Source organism: Heloderma suspectum, chromosome 11, assembly GCF_057233095.1.
Source record: "Heloderma suspectum isolate Gila_16-S chromosome 11, 16-S_ref, whole genome shotgun sequence".
In the NCBI taxonomy this organism is placed as follows: domain Eukaryota; kingdom Metazoa; phylum Chordata; class Lepidosauria; order Squamata; family Helodermatidae; genus Heloderma; species Heloderma suspectum.
In genome coordinates this window covers 15,743,544-15,764,092 of record NC_139468.1, presented here as the reverse complement: position 1 = coordinate 15,764,092, position 20,549 = coordinate 15,743,544, and the positions used below count along the sequence as shown (strand labels likewise).

Sequence of the window (20,549 nt, the reverse complement as noted above, 5' to 3'; positions counted from 1 at the left end):
CACCAACACGCTTGTACAAGACCTACCTCTCCTGAAGTAAAACTTTATCAGCTCTATATTATCCTGAACAAACACAGCTGGCAACCAGGTCCAACACACAGTCTTGAGGAATTACTCTCTCAAAAAGCTCAGGGTGTAACCATCAAACTAGATGTTATTTTACATGCATCTTTTAATCCCATCCTTGACATTCTCCTTTATTTCAAACAGCAGCAGCTGTGGGGATGGTTAACTCCCCACTCCCAGATTTCCCACTGAACCCCCACCGCCAAGCCACTATTTGCAGCAAATAGCAGCGTCAGGGGAAGAATTTCAGCAGGGAAATAGCACCTAGGGGAAAGGATTAAAGCCCCCTCCTCCAGTCCTGATCCAAAGACTCAATTACTGCTTTTAGTGAAGAGACATGGGGAATCCTGAAACCAGGACTCAAATAAGCATGTAAAGTAATGTCTACTTTCACCTTAAGGTACAAGAAAGGCATCAGATTTGTTTTAAGGTCTTAAACTGTGCAAAATGTTTGGCTACCTCAGCTGGTTGAAAGGGGATGTGCCACAAATGTTTGGCTACCTCAGCTGGTTGAAAGGGGATGTGCCACACTTTCAAAAACAAATGAACAACCTGCCAATTAGATGGAGTCTTGCTAACCATGATAAATTTCATACATTCTTTGATTCTGAAGGCAATGCAGTTAGCTTAAGCAAGAAGGGGAAATGCTAAGTTCACTAGAAGATGCCTTATTCACATCTACTGACAATCTTACTCTGACCTGTTTCCATCACAATCTACTGGTACACCAAGGACTTAATAGTCCCATCTTTTGTTACATTTCTATCTCACCTTCCTCCATGAGGCTTAGAGCCATTTTTAGCCTGACTCCAACCCTATTAGATAGGTTGGGCCAAGAGAGAAATACTTGCCCAAGGTCACCTAGTGAGAATCATGAATGATCACAGATTTGGGCCTGGATTCCCCAGTCCAACCCACACACACACACCCCACCTCTAGTTAATACACCACCACCAGATTTTGCCCTGCAGTCTGTTTTCAGATTCTGAAGATTTTATATAGTTCCAATGCTAGGCAACAGTATGAAAAAAGGAGTAGGATGCATGACTAAAGTCTATACAGATGACAGCCCAAGGCGATTTCCTTACTGCGGTCATGTGATCCAAGCATGCCAGAATCTGATGCTAATACAGCAGTCCAGGAATAGCAGAGTGCACCAATTTTCCTAGCCTCCCTCACAGTTGAAAATGTTGCTTCCTGCCATTTATTAGGAGTCAAGGAGTCATCTCAGGAGTTGTGCAACACATTACATTGCTTTGGCATTTGCTCAGATTCATTGCCACTTGTCCCCCATTATGCTAGGAGGGAAGCAGCAGTTGTATTGTAAACACTCACTTCTGGCAATAATGACCTCCAGATCACTGCCTTAAATACAAACAGTGGCTACGAAAGGATAAAATAACTTGGTGTGCAGCTGCCTTGCATTTTAAGAGTCACCTTGTCAATAAAAGCGAAGTATATACCTCTGATAGCAGTAGAAATAAAACAAAACTGAGGGTATCAAAATTAGCATACACCACCCAAGGAGGTACATCTGATAAAATGCTACCTTCTCCACAGTATTTTGCCATTTCATGGGTCTAAGTGACAGAGTACCGTTCAGGATCCTTTCCTCATTACAAAAAACTTTTCGATGCTCCCATCTTGCCCACCTCTTATTTGTAGAGCTGACAGGTGTTTTGTACTATTCACTTGGGAGAATGCTCCCGTGGACTGCTGAAGCTGAAAGGGTAAAAGTTTTGAACACACCACTAACAAACAAGTAGAAGGTTCGCTCCAGCCATATTAGGAATGTGATGAAGAGGTAACAAATACCTTCTACTTTTGCTTTCCCAGAGATGTGACATTGTGAAGGACCAACATATCCTTCCTGGGTTAACTAGCCATGACTGTCTCTTTCTAGTACCCAGTTTTTGAAGTCACTGCAAATAAGACTGGCTTATGTAAAGCAAAAGCTGCTTTGGATTACATTGTCACTTTGAACAAAATGTGGCCCCTGTATTTAACGCCTCATACCTCACCACTAAATTGTATGCATCCCTGTGGCAACACCCAGCAGCTTGACTGTGCCTAACTCTTTGGTTCTTGTATTGCACACTTAACTTCCAGCCCATGCCTGCACGGTTCAAATTTTTGTGGAGAGGTAAGCAGTATCTTATTTCCATAGGCTAATGAGGGTAGATTTCAGAATAAAGGAGTCCTTCAGCAGAAATTGCATCGCCAAGGCCAACAGTCCGCAAAGGATCTTTGCACACTAGGACAGGAGTGTAGTGGAATGTGATCCCATCCCTGCGCCATTCTGACACAGGTTCACCAGGATTTAAGGAGACTCTAGAGGCCTCCTCCATCTTGGATGTGGCAAACTCCAGCGGTGCTTTAAGGAAAACTTTGCTGGCATCAATGGTTTTGGTGGCACAAGCTTGTGTCCCTGCCACTCTTGCACCAGCAGCGACAGCTGCCACCTGGTTGGCCCAATATCCATCCACAGTAGCCAGGAGGTGATAGGCCAAAGTGTGAAAGTGGATCCGAGTAAGGTCTGATGCCTTTGCTGGAGTTCTTCCATGTTCCTTCAAGATCCAGAAGAGGATGTCACTGACAATACCCACATCTGGGACACCATTCCAGGAAGCTAGTGAAGCATGAGGTCCAGAGGCTGCCTGAGTGAGGAAGAGCAGCTCCTGTTCATTCAAGCCAATGGAGTTCACAACAGGAAAGACCTGCTAACAAACACAGCAAGTGAAAGATTGGCTTCAGAGGAATCTACTATTCAGAAGATTAGGATTTGACAAGCAGATATATAAACCAGTGCATGCAAAGCTGTGAGCCTCTATGAACAGCAAGACCCCCAGGTTCCTGATTAGTGCAGGGGATGACAACCTAGTTCCGCAAGCCTAGTTCCGCAAGCCCAGCCAAGCCTCTCCCTGCAGTATTCACACCCCAATTGGGACGGGAGCAGAAATGACTCTACTGGTGCCGGGTTGTTGCTAAATCGTGGGTTGTCATTACCCCTACACTACAGTTTAACTATGGGTTGTTAATTATTGTGGTTGTTAACCACGAACAACCCAGAGTTCACAACCCAACAACAAACCATGGGCTCTCTTCCTGGGTTGTTTGTGGTTAACAACCCATAGTTAAACCATAGTGCAGGGTTCACACATAATGTCAATCCACAATTCAACAACAACCCATACACAGGATTGTTGTTATGTGCAAACTAAGCCATTATCTGAAGAACATATACAACACTAGTTAGAAATGCCAGGCACTTTGCTTTCCTGAATAAGAAACACAACCAGATGTGGATTATTCTGTACTTAAATGGGGTGAGGGTTAGCTTCATTTATGCCCATGCTTGGAGAGCACTTTACTTACTTACACACTTTGTTTGTGTGTACAGTCTGTTTGTGTTTTTTAATGTAAATAGTTTTTTAAACTGTGTATACTGTATTTTTAATGGCTTTTAATCTTTGTAAACTGGCCAGAGAGTTTCAGCTATGGGGGGGTATAGAAATATAATGGTTATTATTATTAATAATTATAATAATTCACCAAATAACCAGCAATCCAGTTCCAAACACTTAGTAAAACAGACATGGCCCGTCCCCCTCAGCCCTGCCAAACAATGGAATTTGAATCTTATTTATTCAAGAAGGAAACCAAAAATGGTGTAGAATCTCTGCCTCGTGTCAACAAGTCTTTTAAGAGCTTCAACATCAGAGTTTGAGGAATTTCAGATGTGTATAAAACTGATGGCAAGCTGGAGATTAGGGGGAAATCTTGTCTTCTGAACCAAGAGACTACCAAAAGATGTAAGGACAAAGATAGCTAGAAGGAGCTGCCAACAACTGGACATCATTGTAGTCTCAATTTCTTTGACTTTGGCCTGCTATGTCAGCAATGACTTACTAGGGGCTACATATACTAGTGCATTGTATCTTGTATCTTGGCAGAGGCCCAGACTCATAAGCCTAGAAGCAGAATCTATCACAGTTTGCTAACTGAGCACTCCTTTGGCCAAGATATTTCTCCACAATACTAGAGAATGCAGCACTGGCTACGTTACATGTGTCTTGCCACCAACATTCCAGCATAACTCAAGTGCATCACAAGAGAGAATTGTCCATTTCTCATTTGGGGGAGAGATCAAGGAGTTTATTTATTCAAAGTGAAGTACAGAACAGACTCTGCCATTTTGATTACCTGATTAATTATTTCACTCATGAGATCTGGGTCAGTCATACTGGCTAGTTCCAGATGTACAGGGACATCAGTGGGAATGTCGGAGATGGAAACTACAGCCTACAAAAAACAGAGGGAATAAACTTACGTTAGAAGAAATGAACAAAAAGAGGAAGACCTGGCTCAACAATGTATTACATACACTGCAGATGTGATCAGATATTGAAGGCTGCAATTGAGCAAGTCCCATTCAACTTAATGGGGCTTACTTCTGAATAGACATGTATAGCAGGGATGGGCAGAAAGTAAAACTATGAGTTTTGCAGCAGATTGAGATGCAGAAATCCTTGCCAATTGTTTAACAAAAACAAGACTTTTTTCCACCTAAATTAAGCTTCTGAAATGAAGAAAGCTAGGGATAACAAGGAGTGGACTTTTGTATGAAAGGACAGACCTCAGTTCAGCTCTGGTACTGAAAACAAATTCCTACCCTACGTGTCCTTTTTTCACCTGGTTCTGGTTTGTGGATATGGGGTTCCAGTAGTAGGCAAAGTAGATTACAAGGCTGAAGTCTGACCACTTCTAATGTATAGGCTTGCACTGTAAATGAGCTAGTTGACAGAGGCTCATGCAAATCCCAGAGTGCCTCTTGCAGGCCAAGAGAATGACTAGATTGTACAACACGCCCAACATAACAACAGTAGGGCTACTTTTTAAAAAACAAAACATACCCAAGGAGAACACTGTGGAACTAGGGTTCAGGAGGAAACAAACGCTCTGGTTCTTACCTCTAGGAGTCTCTTCTGACGGATCTCCTTGGTCTGTCCCTCCATCATATGCAGACCTGAGAGCACCACCAGATCTGGCTGGAACTCCTCCAGACTGGACACAAATACTTCTAGCATGTTCATAACCCCATTAGACAGGTCATGAGAGAAGATGAAGCGGTTGGCATTTGGGGCTCTCAGCTGCCCCCATAGTTCACCTGAGGAACAACCCCCAATACACAGTTATATCAGGTTTATATAGATAGGCTTCTACATTAATTACTATGTTTATGGTTTCTTTTCATAACATAGTTAGCAAAACAACGACCTTTCTCCTTACCTCAGAGAAGAGAAGCAAGCAGGGTGGGTGCTCTTCCTTGTTTTATTTTCCTCCGCCTCTGCTCAACAGTGTTTTATCCTGCTCAGACAACCCCCCACCTTTCTGCCCTCCTTCAGGACTTGAGATTTCACTTACATTGCCTTACACAAAGCACCAAAGCAATTCAAGGTATATGACATTATTAAAAATGTTGATAAAATCCCCAGAAGAACCCATTGCCCAAAGGAGTTTACTTCTACATATGGCTTCCATCTCTAATTATCACTCCATGGCCTTATCTCAGCTTTGGCACCTCTGCCAGCCAAACTGCTTGAAACCAACCGATTGTACTGTAAAGTAAATACCAGAGTATGATAAGTAGTTTGAAAGAAGGAAGTCTCATAGTACTGAAGTTTGATTCTTAGGCCTTTCCAAACTTGCTGAATGAAGCCGGGTTGTATAGAATCTAAAGAATGCACGAGCAAGCAATGCCCTGCTGAACTGCCATGCTCATTAGATTTACTGTGAGGGGGTGTGCTTTCCCTTTAGTCACAGCTCATGCATTCCTCATATCCTTGACAGGATTTGAATCCCACAGAGTCAAATATGCTACTTCTGTTGCCTTTGGCAGGACATGTGGGAAAATTCTTAGACTGAACAACAAAATGTAGCAAGTTGGATCCAGATTTAGTCAGAGTAGACCCATTGAAATCAACTGGGCTTAAGTTCCATTAGTCATGACTCACTTAAGTCTCTTGTTTTCATTGGGGCTGTTCGCATGACACAACCCACCATAGATTTTAACCCACAGTGAGGCTGAGGTTCATGCAGCCGCCATTTTGAATATGTAGCCCCTGCTCTGGGAGTTGTTATGTCATGCAAACCTGGCAAGTGTCATGCGAACCTGGCAAATGTGGGTTATGAGAGGGTTAAACAACCCTTGAAAAATGATGCTTGCTGGGTTTGCATGACACACCATCCCCAGAGTGGAGGCTATGTATGCAACCAGGTGCCCAGGTGCACTACAGCTCGTTCTAGGTTAAATAACCCATGACGAGCCACAGTGTATTGTCCAAACCCGGACAATGAATCTACTTTTAAGTAGGACTAAATCGGGATCCACCCCAATATCATTTATTGAGAACGAATGAGTAGTATCTGGGGTTTGGGAACTGCCTTTGTCTTAATGAATATGTGGCAATATTGGCTGTATATTACCTTTCAAAAGACTCTTTTTTAGAGGGGAGACCCCGCTCCACACAAACACAATAACCCAGCTACTACACATTTGTAGCTTGAAGCCTTCATACCAAAAGCCTAGATTTGTAGAAGTGTGTGCTGCAGTCACTACATTGTACATAAAATATCCGCCATGATCCACATGCAATGAATGCTCCCAGCCAAGAAGGAAGAAATGTGATCAACTGATGTTGACATTGTTTAAGGGACTTAGCCACTAAAGCAGTTATTTACGCTAGTGCAAGCTCACAACCAAGATGCATGTCAGACTTGTGCAATGCTCAAATTGTGCAGGAAGAGGTGGGGGTCCTTAATGAAATCCACAAGCCTCACCCTTACATTTCCAGTTTGAGCCAAATCATGCTGTACCCATAGCCTTATAAAAACAGTGGCTAAAGTACCCAGGCTGCCCCCACCCCCACCCCCCTGAATTCAAGTGCTGAACCTCCAAGAGATGTGCTCACACCTGACTGCATTAGCGTGCACTGCTTGCTAATGAGACTGGACACTGTGTTGGTACAGAAGGAACGGTTAGGGATTCAATGCAGAGCCAGTTTCTATTTAAGCAAGGACATATGTCAAGCTCCTATTCCCCCTACATCAAGTAGAATGGGAGCACAACAAATGTGCTTTGATTATCTTTTAGATAAGAGAAGCAGGAAATGATTTTAAATAAACACTAAATAAATTAGGCATCAGAAGCACAATCATGCACAGCATTTCATTCTCACAAAGCATATACTGTTTGTTCTGAGAAAAAGCCAGCTATTGCGCGTCCTCATTGCCATGACAAGAAAACCAACCCCAAAAGTGCTTTCACTTCCTAGCACCCAAGCCAGGAATGTATAATTCAATCAACAGAATCTTGGGATATGGGCTTCATTCCCATTCTTCTTCAGAAACCAGGGATCAGATTTTCCACTTTATAGTATGTAGACACATTTGAGACTACGAAGGTGGCAATGCTGCAGCAAATGGGGACAGAAGAGCATTTACAGAGCTCTAGTTCAAATGGAAAGCAACAGTTTTAAAACAGCTTATACTGCTTCTTCACCTAGCAACGTACACAGCCACAGGAAACCTAGCAGAAGTACCAGATTAAACTCCAACACTGACAGCTGCTAATACTGATAACTTAGATGGCTCTTAGCATCCTTGACTCTAATGAAACTTGAGATGTAAATCATAAAACCAGAAATACACTAAGGTTCTACACATTGCTACTGTGACACCTAAGCAATTTTTTTAAATCCTCAAACTTGCAAAAATTAGAAGTTACTGAACTCTATCAAAACAAATGTATCCTAGACACTTCAAAAAGCAGATTTCCTCACTCCCTAATCCTGAGAGCATCTAGTAATCATTAGCACTCTCAGAGAGCACTTCCCAAGACAAAGACATACTCAGAAGAGAAGCACTACATGGAAGTACCCTCTTTAAAAGAAGAGCCACTACTAACAACCTAAGGCTCTATCCAGAATACATGCCATATTAACACAGTCCTATTAGGATCTTCCACCCACTCACAGAGTTCAGAAATAGTGCACCGACTCACCACTAAAATTTTACGACATCCAAGAAGAACACATTCAATAAGTGCTGCATTTTTGTTGTTTGAAAGGGGAGATATAGTTATCTTCCAATTAACACTACTACCTCAGTCAAATCCAGATTTCTTTCTTCTTGACAGAAGTCATGAGACAGTTGTTTAAAAAAAACCTGAATTTTTATATGTTTCAATAGGAAACATGTAATAGTATAATGCTCAAATCACTGCCAAAAGCCATCAAAACTATAATCCTGGGCTTTTCCCCCAACTCGAACATCAGCTACATTAATCAGAGATCCCCAATTTCTAAGCATAAGTAACATCAGCACCAACTGAAAATGAAGCTGTTTTTTCAGTTTTCCTACTTTCTTGCTGATTAACCTATAACAGAAGCTGCCTCCTTTTAAAGCAGACCTATACAACTTTACTACAGGAAATATAGGCCCTGGTTGCAGTAAAATATTGCTCAGTGCTGAAAAAGTGGCAGGCCAAGGTACTGTGATGCAATTGGTGTGGTGCACTGAACTAGTTCCATTGCCACTTTTTCCTGTTTTCAGTAGATTTGTACAGAACATGCTCATTGGTTGCCTTAATTTCTGTAGCTCACTCACATCTAAGTTTTTGAACTCAAGTTCAAATAGTATGCAAGTGTAAATGGTAAGACACATGGATTGCCATCAACTGCAAGTGCTACATGCATGTTTAAATGTCTGTGCTTCCCTTAAAAAGGGGGAAAAGCTTTCCCAAAAGCCGTTTCAAGGTACACAGCAGGGCAACCTAGCCATTTAAAAGCATGTGCAACATTCACAATCGTTATTTTGCCATATTTAGATTTAAGGACTTTCTCCACCAGAGTTCAAAATGTGAATCAGCTCTTACCATGTCAAGTACTCATACACATATTTTACTGTGTAATCTCCATGTCCAATTTTCATTGAAGATGCCAGGAACTTAAACTGACAGCAAAGAGACCAGAGAGTTTCTGGAGACGCTGGTTTCCAGATAATCAAAACAAGTCTCTGCGTAACTGAAATGCATCTTCCACTGTACTACTACAACTAATACTTCAGAGTACATTATTAAGAAAAAGGGATTCTTTGTTATTGCAGAAAGCTCAGCTCTATGCTTCACTGGCCGTGCTGTCATCCACTGAGGCCATCCAGTTCACTGTGTTCTGAGAGTGGAATTAGAGCTGGTGTATTAATCAGACACTCACTTGGTAACCTCCTTCCAAAGAACTCCACATCTGAGAGTATAGCAATTATATTTGTAGCTCCCTAAACACAGTTGTCTAGTTTTCTAATCACATCTAAGAAGGGAGGTAGGAATTAAATTTCCTAGATGAAGCGAATTTCCATTCTGATATTGAAATCAGCTCACATTAACCACACACCTGAAAATAGCTAAATAATTTTCAACCACTTCTTGAACAGACAGACAAAGCTACACACACACACACAACACAGAGCATGCACAAAGTAATGAACATCGAAAGCAGAGCATGAAGCAGCTGCCTTATTTAATAAAGCTGCCCTTTTCAAACTAATATTATTCATATTATTAGTACTTAGCACCAATACAGCATTTTTTTAAAAGTGCTCAGAGCACATTGCATGCATCCCCTCAGCAATATAAAATAAAGCCATTATTAGCCCCACATTACAGATGGGAAGCTGAGGCTCAGAGATACTGGGTACCCAGTGGATTCACAACTGAGAACTGAACGGTGACATACCAGGTGACAACCAGCTCCTTTCTTAACTCCTGTGCTATACCACCAGTCACAACAAATTAATGATGACATGTTTAAAGTAATACAGCAATAGGCCTTTTGTATCTTCCAACAGAGCATACCTTCTTGATACTCAAAAATAAGGTGAAATTCATCCTGTTCTTGCATTGATTCTGGAGGGACAATTACATTTTCATCAAGGAGCTCATGGAGTTTAGGACCAATTGGGCCACACAGCAGAACCTAAAACCAATAAATTTGATAGTAGCTTATAGTTAGCATCTCTCAAATTAGCCATACTATAAAATGGATTTCAGTCTATTTACTTTTCTGTCCTGCTCCAACATACATGCACTATGTGTGCAAGCAAGGTATACTATTGTCATAATGTTTCCAATTAGAATACCTATGAGTAATAGGCTCCTGGAAAGTCCCAAAGCATTCCAAAAGGACACTTCAGCACAAAGTGAAAAAGAAAGAGAGTCAACCAAACTCAGAATTTTGCAACCAGTGCACCAATTAAGTGGCCAAATGTGGCATTTCTACACTGGCAGCTAAATTAAAAACAATATATGGATAATGACCACAGCTGAGATATGAAGTCAAATTTCCTACAAAAAAGGATAAGGACTTTGTTTTTCTGTATATCATATTTAAAGACATTTAATACTGAATCTTTGCTACTAACAATAAGAGCTAGGGAATACTGTTTGTGTTCTGCAACATCTAGAAATTCAAACTTTACCATAATTAAAAGTTCCATTATTCTCCTGTCCAAGCAACTAATATGTACACAGATTTGAAACAGACTCTGGTTTCTCCTCAAACAAACTCTTCCTATTTTGTAAAATGAAGAGATGCGCACAAAAAAACGTGTGTTTGATTCCCACAATATGAATCACAAGCACACTTTGCTTGGAATCACAGAGAAGCAGGACTGTAATTCTCTGACTACAGTGGGCCCATGGATAGTCCCAAGAGTCAACATGGCTATCAGAAGACCAAAGGTCCACGTTTACGCTAGCCACACTCACCGTGGACAGTATGCTGCTGCCCTCTGGAGAACATGATTTCATTTATTTATTTAATTTCTATACTGCCCAATAGCCAAAGGTCTCTGGGCAGTTCACAAAAATTAAAACCAACGATGAGCTCCGGCCTTCCTCCAAACCTTGGATCTATGACCTATGCCCTCCTCAGCTCCAAAATAGGTAGGAAGACTAGGGTTGTTTGGCCACTGTACAGGGCCTCATAGCCTAGGGCCAACTCTGGGAGTTGTCATCCAAAACAGCTGGAGGGCACTATGTTGGGGAAGGCTCCTCTAGAGGACCATGTACACTGATGTCAGTTAGCGACTAGTAGATAGAGTTGCTGAAATGAGCAGATACCTTCTAATACAGGTGGTCCAGTAATAGTTATGCTGTGACTTGGCAAAAGCAGCATTACTGTGGGCTGATTCATGAATTCCTTTTGACGTGTCGAGTGCATCTCTACACACAATACAGAAGCAATGAAGAAATAAGCTCTTTCCAAAGGGTTAGTGAAATGTTATTTAGGACTTGCCTCAAATTCTTTTTCACTTGCTGGTATGTCTACTCACATTTACTCACTGAAGGCAGCTTCACACATTCCCCTACCATGCTGCAGCTGCCATTTTCCTCACCATGTAATGCTTTCGATAGCCAGCAGGCAGTTTTTAATTTTTATTAGAGTAACACACTGCACACATGCATGCCTCTTTCAGTTGGTGATGTCGGGAGGCAGGAATAGCTACAATGTAATAAATGAGCATGCATAACTGTCCTTGCTTATGCCATTTTCCTTATTTCACACATTACTCCACAGTACTTTGCCTGCATGCACCTCATTGCCTTGCCAAAGCATAATCAAAAAGGCAGGCAGGCAGGCATGACATACGAGTGCCTCAACTGAGAGCATCTAACATGTGCACCAGCAGGAGAGGTCTGTGTCACCAGCAGGAAGTGAACTTATCTGGTGAAAATCTTTTCTGTTTTATGACTGTATATGCACTAGATAAGAGGAGAAGCTGATTAGATATTATGCCCAGGGCTCTTAATAGAAAGCCAATGATAGGATGGAGTATACAGTTATAGATAAATCAGTGAAGCCTGATGTTTGAGAGCCTTACCTTCAGGTCTGGATGTGTTGCAAGTTTCTGGCCAATGAGTGCAGCATTTCCTCCCACATACAACTGTAAGACAATTCAAGCACACATTTAACCTGTAATTTCAATATTTACAGTATTTTATGCATATTTTCAAGGTAAAACCCTCTCAAGGCAGCTTACAAAAGATAATCAAGTTCATATACATAGCAGGGCTATTATGCTTCCAAATAATGTAGAATACAATCCACTTGTACAGTGAACCATTCTGCCATGCTTAGTCACCAAAGGGGTTCCCAGCACTTATGCCTTCCTTCACCCCAGATCCACCTCCCTCCTTATATGTCCAACACCTTAGTCTGTGAAATGTTACTTTAATGGTGGAAAGATTCTGGAATTTAAGCAGCACTTGCTTTGAGATTTAGCTCTTCACATCCGCATGACAAGCAGTAATTTAGAAGAACATGAATCTGGATCGAAGCACATGGAGGAGGGGCTGCTGTTTCCTCTCCCTCTGATGGCCTCAGCAATGGCAGCTGGAGCTGTACTGAGGCACGATGGAGGGTGCCTGACTGCTGTTTCCTCTCCCTCCGATGGCCTTGTATCTTACAGAATTGCAGTCCTTTGCACAGCTTGATATTTGCACTTTTCTAAAACGTAACCATATAGTACTTTGAATAACCATGCTGCCTAACTTAACAAGTTGTTTGCCAAAGCTGGGGCGAGGCTGTTCTACTCACTTTGGCCATTAGCTGGTGCGTGAGAGGATTTTCCTTCTCCTTTCCCTCCCCAGAAACAGGTAGCACGAGTTCTATGGCTAACCTTGGTAAGTAAACATTCTAAATCCCCATTATGGTTGCCGAAGCTCTCTGGGCAATTTACAAAAGTTAAAACATTATACAAAGTTTTAAAACCATTTACATAAAAGCAAAGAGGTAGTATATACAAATAACACATAACTAAAACCAACTTTGAACAAAAAAACATTTTTTAAAAATCCAACAATAATGGTTCTTTCCCCACAAATTTAGAAAGACATCATGCCCTGGTCCACTACTAAATCCCCTAGTTTAAGTAGAAATGAGATAGGTCTTAATCACATAAGAGCAAATCTAATAAAACTGAGCCATGTTTCAGCTCATGCAGAAAGCTTTTCAGATCCCAAAGCTCAGGTAAATCAAAACATAAACTGAGGAACTTTTAAGTTATTGATCAAATCCTAAAGGCAAAAATGAAGGCAAAAGGAGGTAGACAAGCATAATAAAATATGCCTTCAGCTCAGAGGGGATTTAGAACTTTCTGTACCACAGAGATGGCTGAACAGAATTTATTTATTTATTTATTTATTTATTTCTATACCGCCCAATAGCCGAAGCTCTGTTATATACATTTGGTTATATACATTTGCACAAACTTACATAGGGAAAAATCCAGAACATCCACTGTCAACTTCAGCAGTAGAAACAGGTTATTCCAGAAATACTGACTTTAAATGGCCTTGGAAGACTGACTTGTGTTATGTTTACAACATTTGGAAAGCTTTCACTTACACACTGCTGCCTGCAACTTTAAATAATTACAACATCTTCTTTGCAAGACCAGCCTGCTCCAGCACCAATTTCATCTCTTCATTTTGACATAAGGCAATACTCTTTTATGAAAAAAAACCCCTTTATATATGAATCAGGTATTTGTTAGAAAATGGAGGAGGGCTTATAACTAAGTGTTTAGGAAAGATTTTTAAAACTGCTGGGGCACTTTACACAAACTAGTCTTTGTGGCTTAAGCATTGTTAAGGAAGCACCCATCTTTATCAGACTGTATCTGATGAAGAAGAATGAAACTCATACCAAATAAATTGCTTTGGGTCTGTCTGGACATTATCCTCCCCATCCTACTCCCTCCCTCTTCACTGCACAATAAAGTGAATGACTAAATGGTAGATCTGATTATTATTTTAACACAGGATCTTTTCAGACCTAGGGAAATTAATTCCCGAGATTTTAAATCTACCAGGATGACAGGAGATCTTGTGTTCAAATAACCTCTGGATCAACCATTTAGTCATTCTTTATTTTCCTGCAGTGAGAACAGCAGCAAAAAAGGCAATGTGAGAGCATGCGGTCAAATGCCAATCTCTCTCTGGAGACAACATGCCTTTTGTCTCAAGTGCCACAACAGTTTGTGTTTTCTTGCTTCTACAGACTAACATATTTACTCTTCTGGAAAATGTGCACAATTAGCAGAAAATATCCACACGGTGGCCATTTAATAGCTCTACAGAGAGCAGAGAGAGAATAACAGATTAACAGAAAGCTACATCATCTAACAGGGAAGCAATAAAGAGGCTTTGTTACCTTGACTGCTGTGGTTTGTAGTATGAAACAGGTGTTTGACATCTGTGGTATTATTATATGTCAGAGACATGAGTAATTTGTTCCAAACAAAATAATGTACCTGTGCCCCAGGATACTCTGAAGCAGTCTGTGCAATGTAGTGGAAGGACTCTTCATCACTGAAGAAGCGTTCTGCAGCGGCTCCCTTCTCCATGAAGTGGATGAAGGCTTCTTTCAAATCTTTTGTGGAATGCAAGATTGAATGGTCTTGCCCAGCCCCAGGATCTAAGCCCAGGGCCTGTAGCAACTTCACACCAGAAAGGACCACATCTACACAGGCATTGACCCTGTAGAACAGTGAATCAAGATATGATCTGGATGAACTCTAAGGTCTGCTTCAACAAGGCAAAACGCAATCAAATGTATTTTACAATTGCTTGGCACAAATAATCTGTAGACTTTGACAGAAAATGCCAAGGAATCATATTGCTACTCCGTACTGCACAATCCTATGCATGTTTACTTAGAAGTCCTTTTAAATTCAATGGGACTTACCCCTACGTAAGTGTGTACAGGATTACAACTTTCATGCATTACTGAATCTTAGACTTTTCATACATTCTGTATTTGAAATAGTTTGTGCTTTTATATTCCCATATATCCAAGTAACCTATAGGTGCAATGTAGAGAATACTCCCAACCACCATAACAAGATTCCACACTAGCCAACTTCTACTTCATCTTCCCCTGCCACATACTGCCACACACAAGTGCATTGGGTAAATTCTAAATCATGCTTGCATTTTGCATAAGACAAGAATGAAGCCTAATAGGACTAGCCAGTGCCCTGCACTGAAGTAGGCACCCAAATATATGGCCCAGTATATCCTACATGACAAACACGTGGGGCTTCTCAGCAGACAAGCTGACACAGAAAGGGCTCATACGCTGCAGAAAATTTGAGCACCATTGCTCTTCAGCAACAACAGCTTTGTTAGCTAGTGGTCCAGAGGACACTCAGAGTAATCTGCACGATAATGTCACGCAATCACTCACCCAACAGCAACTCTATTCCACTGCTTGGCTGGACGGGTGATAAGTGCATCCCAGGCAGCTGACATGCTGCTCTCTGGGGACGCAAGATCTTCCCGCAGCTGGTAAAGGAAGGAGCCTGAAATATACTCCAGCACGAAGTCCGGCAGATCAGAGTCCAACAGGAAGATGTAGCCTGTAGCCAGGGCCAATAGGGCCACACACACTGACTTGTTCCACATGCTGGTGTTCCTAAACCAAGACTAAGGATGCAGTGTGTGAGAACGATTAATATGGTGTGGTTTTCTCAAGCTTTGCCAGAATGCTGGATTTTCCCCAAAATCAACAGCTTCAAGGACAGTTATTTTTCACAATCTATAAAGAAATGTTTAAACATGAACATTAGACTTTGCCCAGCAATCCAAGACTCATGATCATATTCTTCTGGTTTCCTAGTTCCTCCTTACATTTTCTTCTTCTGACTTTGTCGTCCCCCCCCCCGCACTCTTTTTGTACAAAACTGTGGGGGAGGGGCTGCCCAGAGAACCAGACTTGGGTTGGAGGAAAGCTCAGACTCAAGGCATGGAAGGAGACCCCAAAGGCCAATGATCCCTGGGGGAACTCCCCCGTTACTTTTCAGAGAGATTCCAGAGCCCAAAAATGAATTTATGGAGTTGCCTTATCCCAAATTAGATCACAGGTCGTTCTAGCTCAGTACTGTCTTCTCTGATTGACAGCAACTTCCCTGAGTATCAGGCAAGCATCTTCTCCCAAGCTCTGCTACCCAAGTTCCTTTTAACTGGAAAATGCCAAGGACCGATCCTGGGGCCTTCCACATGCAAGGTCTGTGCTCCACCACTGATCTACAACCCTCTTCCTCCGTAAACCCTTGGAGATGTTCCCAGCTACTTTTCAAAAGGACTCCAAATCCCAAAGATCTATGGGGAGTTCCCAATTAAATTGCAAACTCCTCAGAGCAGAGACCTGCCCTCTTATACTTTGTGAAGTGCCATTCACATTGATGGTGTTATTACTATTATTGTTTAGCAGTAGTAGCAGCAGCAAGCAAGCCTCCTTGAAGTACTGCACTGCATAAAAAAGCATGGTCTAAAATTCTGATTAGTATTTAGCAGTAGTCGTAATAATAACCCAAACATTTATTATAGTAGTAGTAAAAGTAATGAAATATGTTATATGCTGCTTTTCTATGCAGTGTATACTTCAAGGTGACTCAATACTGTAACAGGTATCAGGAATAGTAAACCACCCTAAAATATGCCTTGCATAGAAAAGTAGGTTATGCAATTATTATTCAGTTGTAGTACTTATAATCCAAAATTTGGTAGTAGTAGTAATAACTCAACATGTTATATGCTGCTTTTCTACACAGTGTATATACCTCAAGGTGTCTTACTACTACTCACAGGTAGTAGCAGTAAGACACCTTGAGGTATATACATAGAAAAGCAGCATATAACATGCTGAATTGTTTTTATTCAACATTTTTATACTGTGGTGGTGGGTGTTTTGTTTTTTGTTTTTTTTTAACGCAATGCATATTTCAGGATGCATTGCTATTTATTGCTATTGCTACTACTAACAGGTTGTAATAATAAACCATCTTGACATATGCCTTGCATTAAAAAGCAAGGTGTAAAAAACGTTGAATTACTACTACTAAAGCTTAATTCCACACCCCACCTTTCTATCTAGGCAATGCATATTAACCTCACGGCAGCTTACTGCTACTAAAGACATGAATAGAGAAAAACGAATAAAGAAAATAACCTTTCCAGAGAGGTGACGAGTAGAGAGACCTACTGAGCTGTGTGGGGTTAATTCCCCTGCCTCTCACGTGAAGCCAGGTCTGTCCCTAGGGATGGAGAGAAAGAGAGACAGCAGTTGTTGATGCGATAAATAAATAATCTTTCTTTCTTTCTTTCTCCTCTGAAGGAATGGAACGGAAAGCAAAAGCACCGACGGGGCTGGAAAGGAGGGAGAAAGGGGGAAGAAGAGGCCGGGGGAGTGGGAAGGCGAGGCCCGCCGCGGGGGCAGGAGCCTCTTTAGCCGGAAAGGAGGAAGAGAAGGCCGCCCACCCACCCCGGCTGACTGACTGACTGACTGCCCCCGCCCCAATTGACGGAGACCCTCACAGAGCCGAATGAGGAGAAAAGCGCGGGCTCGCGTTTACCTCAGCTGAGGAGGGGGCCCGGGGTCGCTTGGGGTCTCTCCTCCCCCCACGCCCCCCCGATTTCTCCTCAGGAAATGTGCGTCTCTCAAAGGAGAAGCCCCTCGGAGCTGCTGCTTGCCCCGAAACGCCTCGCCTCGCTCCGCCCCCGGCCGGCTACCAGCCACGTCCTAGAAAAAGCCGGCTTCCCCGAGGGCCCTCCCTTACGCCATCTCCGTACCCGCTGACCGCGTCACTCGGCTCAAACGCCGCCGTAAACGTCGCCGGGGAATAAGCGCGACGCCTCCGTAAACGTTGGGGGAACCGGCAGCGACCGCTGCGGAGACAGCGTATCCGTCTGCGCGCCGCGCCGTTATCTTCGCGAGACAGGCGCTCTTCATTTAGCGTAGTGGCCTTTCCAGAATGAGGGAACGGGCCCGGAGCCGCCTGTAGGGAAGGTAGAGCCTTAGCCGCCCATCCGAGGGGATGTACCAACTAAAAGGAGCTGGGGGGTAGGGGAGAGAGAGAGAAGCACTTGAAAAGTAGTACGTTTGGAACGGGCCGAGAATGAAAGGAAAGGAAGCGCCGCCCATGGGAAGAGAACGGACTCGGAACAAACCATCAGGAAAGAACAAAGGGGGGAGCGGAATATACCATGAGGAGGTGTAGTAGGAGTGGATTTATGTTCTTCCCCTTTTTCTCCTTAGCAGCCTGGATGTATTATTTAATGGTGCCCTTGGCTGAGCAGGGGAGGGGGGTCTAGGAGACGAGGGAGATGAAATTTATTCAGCATTTATTTAGATTAAATTTAATCCTCTGTTTCTCCCCGGAGGAGGCTTACTATATATATATATATATATATATGTGTGTGTGTGTATATATATATATATATATACACACACACACACACATATACATACATACATATATATATATTTAACACCAAACGTGGCCAATACTAAATCTAGGAACACATAAAACAGCAGTAGACAAAAGGAGATCAGTATTACTTAGTGAAGAGCTATATGGATGTGGTCCCAGGCATGATCAGAAGGCACATGAGACAGCTACTTTGCTGAAGCTAAGCCTGGGTTTGCTCAGTGCTTGTGGAGGAGACCACACAGGAACCACATGTAGCCACCTTGAGTTCCGTGATGGAAGAAAGGTGTGTGGAAATAATCTTTTAACCTCACCCCTAATGTGTTGTGTGTACCCCAGAGTGGCAACGCAGATATAAGAATGCCGTTGGCATCTGCATAAGATGGCCACGAGGTGCTTGCGTTTGTGTTAAGTCTTTGTTCGCCAGTTCACCCTCTCTTGGCCCCTTAGTCTATAAGAAACAGATCATAGCCTGTCAGCAGTTTGCTCTGAGAATTGCTAGGGAGTGAAGATTCCTCCCCAGAGAGTCGCAGCTCACAGGCTGTGCTGCGGGCTGATAACATTGTACTCCGTGCACCAACTCAATATCCAGCTGGCAAGCGTCCATCCTGTCCAAAGAAGGAACATTCAGCCCCTCTCTGGATAACAGACTGTGTGAATGCCTGCAAGTAATGCGGCTACTAGAGCATGGCTAGAGTACTTCCCTATATGTGATGTATTTCACTGTATAAAAGCCTGCCCCACTGAACATTCAGCGCTCTCTGCCCCTTTGCTGACAGAGTCCTGCGAGCCTCATAATAAATACATGTCTGATCCAGAAGCTTACCCATGTCTAGTTGATTTATTGGACCATCAGCTAGCCAACGAACTGAACCAAGGGGCCTTTTGCCCCTCTTACCACACAAGTGGAGTATAAGTGAAATAATAAATAAATAATGTGTTGCAACAATTTGGTCTTCCCCAGCCTGGTGCCTTCTAGATGTGTTGGACTGCAACTCCCAGCTGGCTAAGAATGATGGGGGTTGCAGTTCAACAACAGGGTGGAAGGCACCCTGTTGGGAAAGGCTGATTCTAGGACTGGAGAGACCCAGGTTCCAATCCTGACACAGCCGTGTGAAGCTCATGGGGTGACCTTGGGCTCCTAGGCTCACTGCTAAGAGAGATGACAAAAAAGGACACTGATACGTATAAAACAGCCACGTGCTAATTTGTGTGTGTAGATGCAAAATGTAAATAGCAGTACAATCCATCTCATCATGGTGGGGAAGAGTGCGACTGAGTGACCTGTATGCCTGCTTGCTCACTCTGCAGTTCCGCTGCTATCTGGTGATTGGCAACTTCAAGGCCCTTGTGCTCCCTTCTTAGGGTTGTCTCTCCACAGATTGGACTAGACAGTTCTTCAAATAGAAAACTGTCTTCAGAAAGGTAGGACACATGACCACCCTCTGAGTCATCAGGTTGTTGTGAGGATTAAAAGGGTGTGTGTGTGTGTGGGGGGGGGGTCAGAACCACATATGACACCTTGAGCTCCTTGGAGGAAAGGTGAGATATAAATGTAATAACAAAAGGCTCTAGCACACTGGTGCTGCAAAGATAGCAATGACTGGCGCCAGGCAGATATGCTTGGGGAGGGAATTCCACCACTGTGGCATCACCACAAAGAAGGCCCTGTCTTTGGTAACTAGCCACCTCACCTCCGAAGGGCCTCAGATGAAGGTCTCAGCTGATGGCCAGATTTGTATGGGCGAAGATGGTCCTTTAGACCAGAGGTGGACAGAAGGTAGATCTCCAGATATTTCGGACATCAACTTCCAGAACCCCCTGCCAGCATGGCCAATGGTCAGGAATGCTGTGAGTTGACGTCTAAAACATCTGGAGATCTACTTTCTGCCCATCTCTGCTTTAGACACCTGGTCCCAAAAGGTCAACCTCTTGCCCTTCCGTCAATGCATTGATTTCTAAAGGAGGAGACGTTGGGAATTAAACCAGACTGAAAATGCCCCCTGTTGACAAAAGCTTCTACTCTGGAACATGGATTAGTCTTTAAGGCACTTCAAAAAGTTCTTTGTCACCTTTTAACTTAAGACGCAACCCTATGCATGTTTAGACAGAAAAAAGTCCTACAACACCCAGCATGCCCCAGCCAGCATGGCTGG

General features: G+C 42.8%; 1 protein-coding gene across 3 annotated transcripts; it reads right to left on the bottom strand.

The window, feature by feature from the left end:
• Window positions 1-22: 22 nt before the first annotated feature.
• ADPGK (ADP dependent glucokinase) lies at window positions 23-17,990 on the bottom strand. Of its 3 annotated transcripts, none has more exons than XM_084816945.1 (9): window positions 17,756-17,990; window positions 17,136-17,220; window positions 15,372-15,722; window positions 14,437-14,662; window positions 12,004-12,066; window positions 9,977-10,097; window positions 5,037-5,233; window positions 4,270-4,368; window positions 23-2,786 (listed from the first exon to the last, which is right to left on the bottom strand). In XM_084816945.1, the coding sequence occupies exons 3-9, from the start codon at window positions 15,587-15,589 to the stop codon at window positions 2,235-2,237; spliced, it is 1,476 nt and encodes a 491-aa protein (XP_084673071.1). In that variant the 5' UTR covers window positions 15,590-15,722; window positions 17,136-17,220; window positions 17,756-17,990; the 3' UTR covers window positions 23-2,234. The 3 variants fall into 3 exon arrangements, with proteins under 3 accessions (XP_084673071.1, XP_084673070.1, XP_084673072.1); XM_084816944.1 differs by lacking the exon at window positions 17,756-17,990 and adding an exon at window positions 17,539-17,748; XM_084816946.1 differs by lacking the exon at window positions 17,756-17,990 and adding an exon at window positions 17,539-17,748 and having other exon boundaries at window positions 23-2,783.
• Between the last annotated feature and the right edge of the window lie 2,559 nt (window positions 17,991-20,549).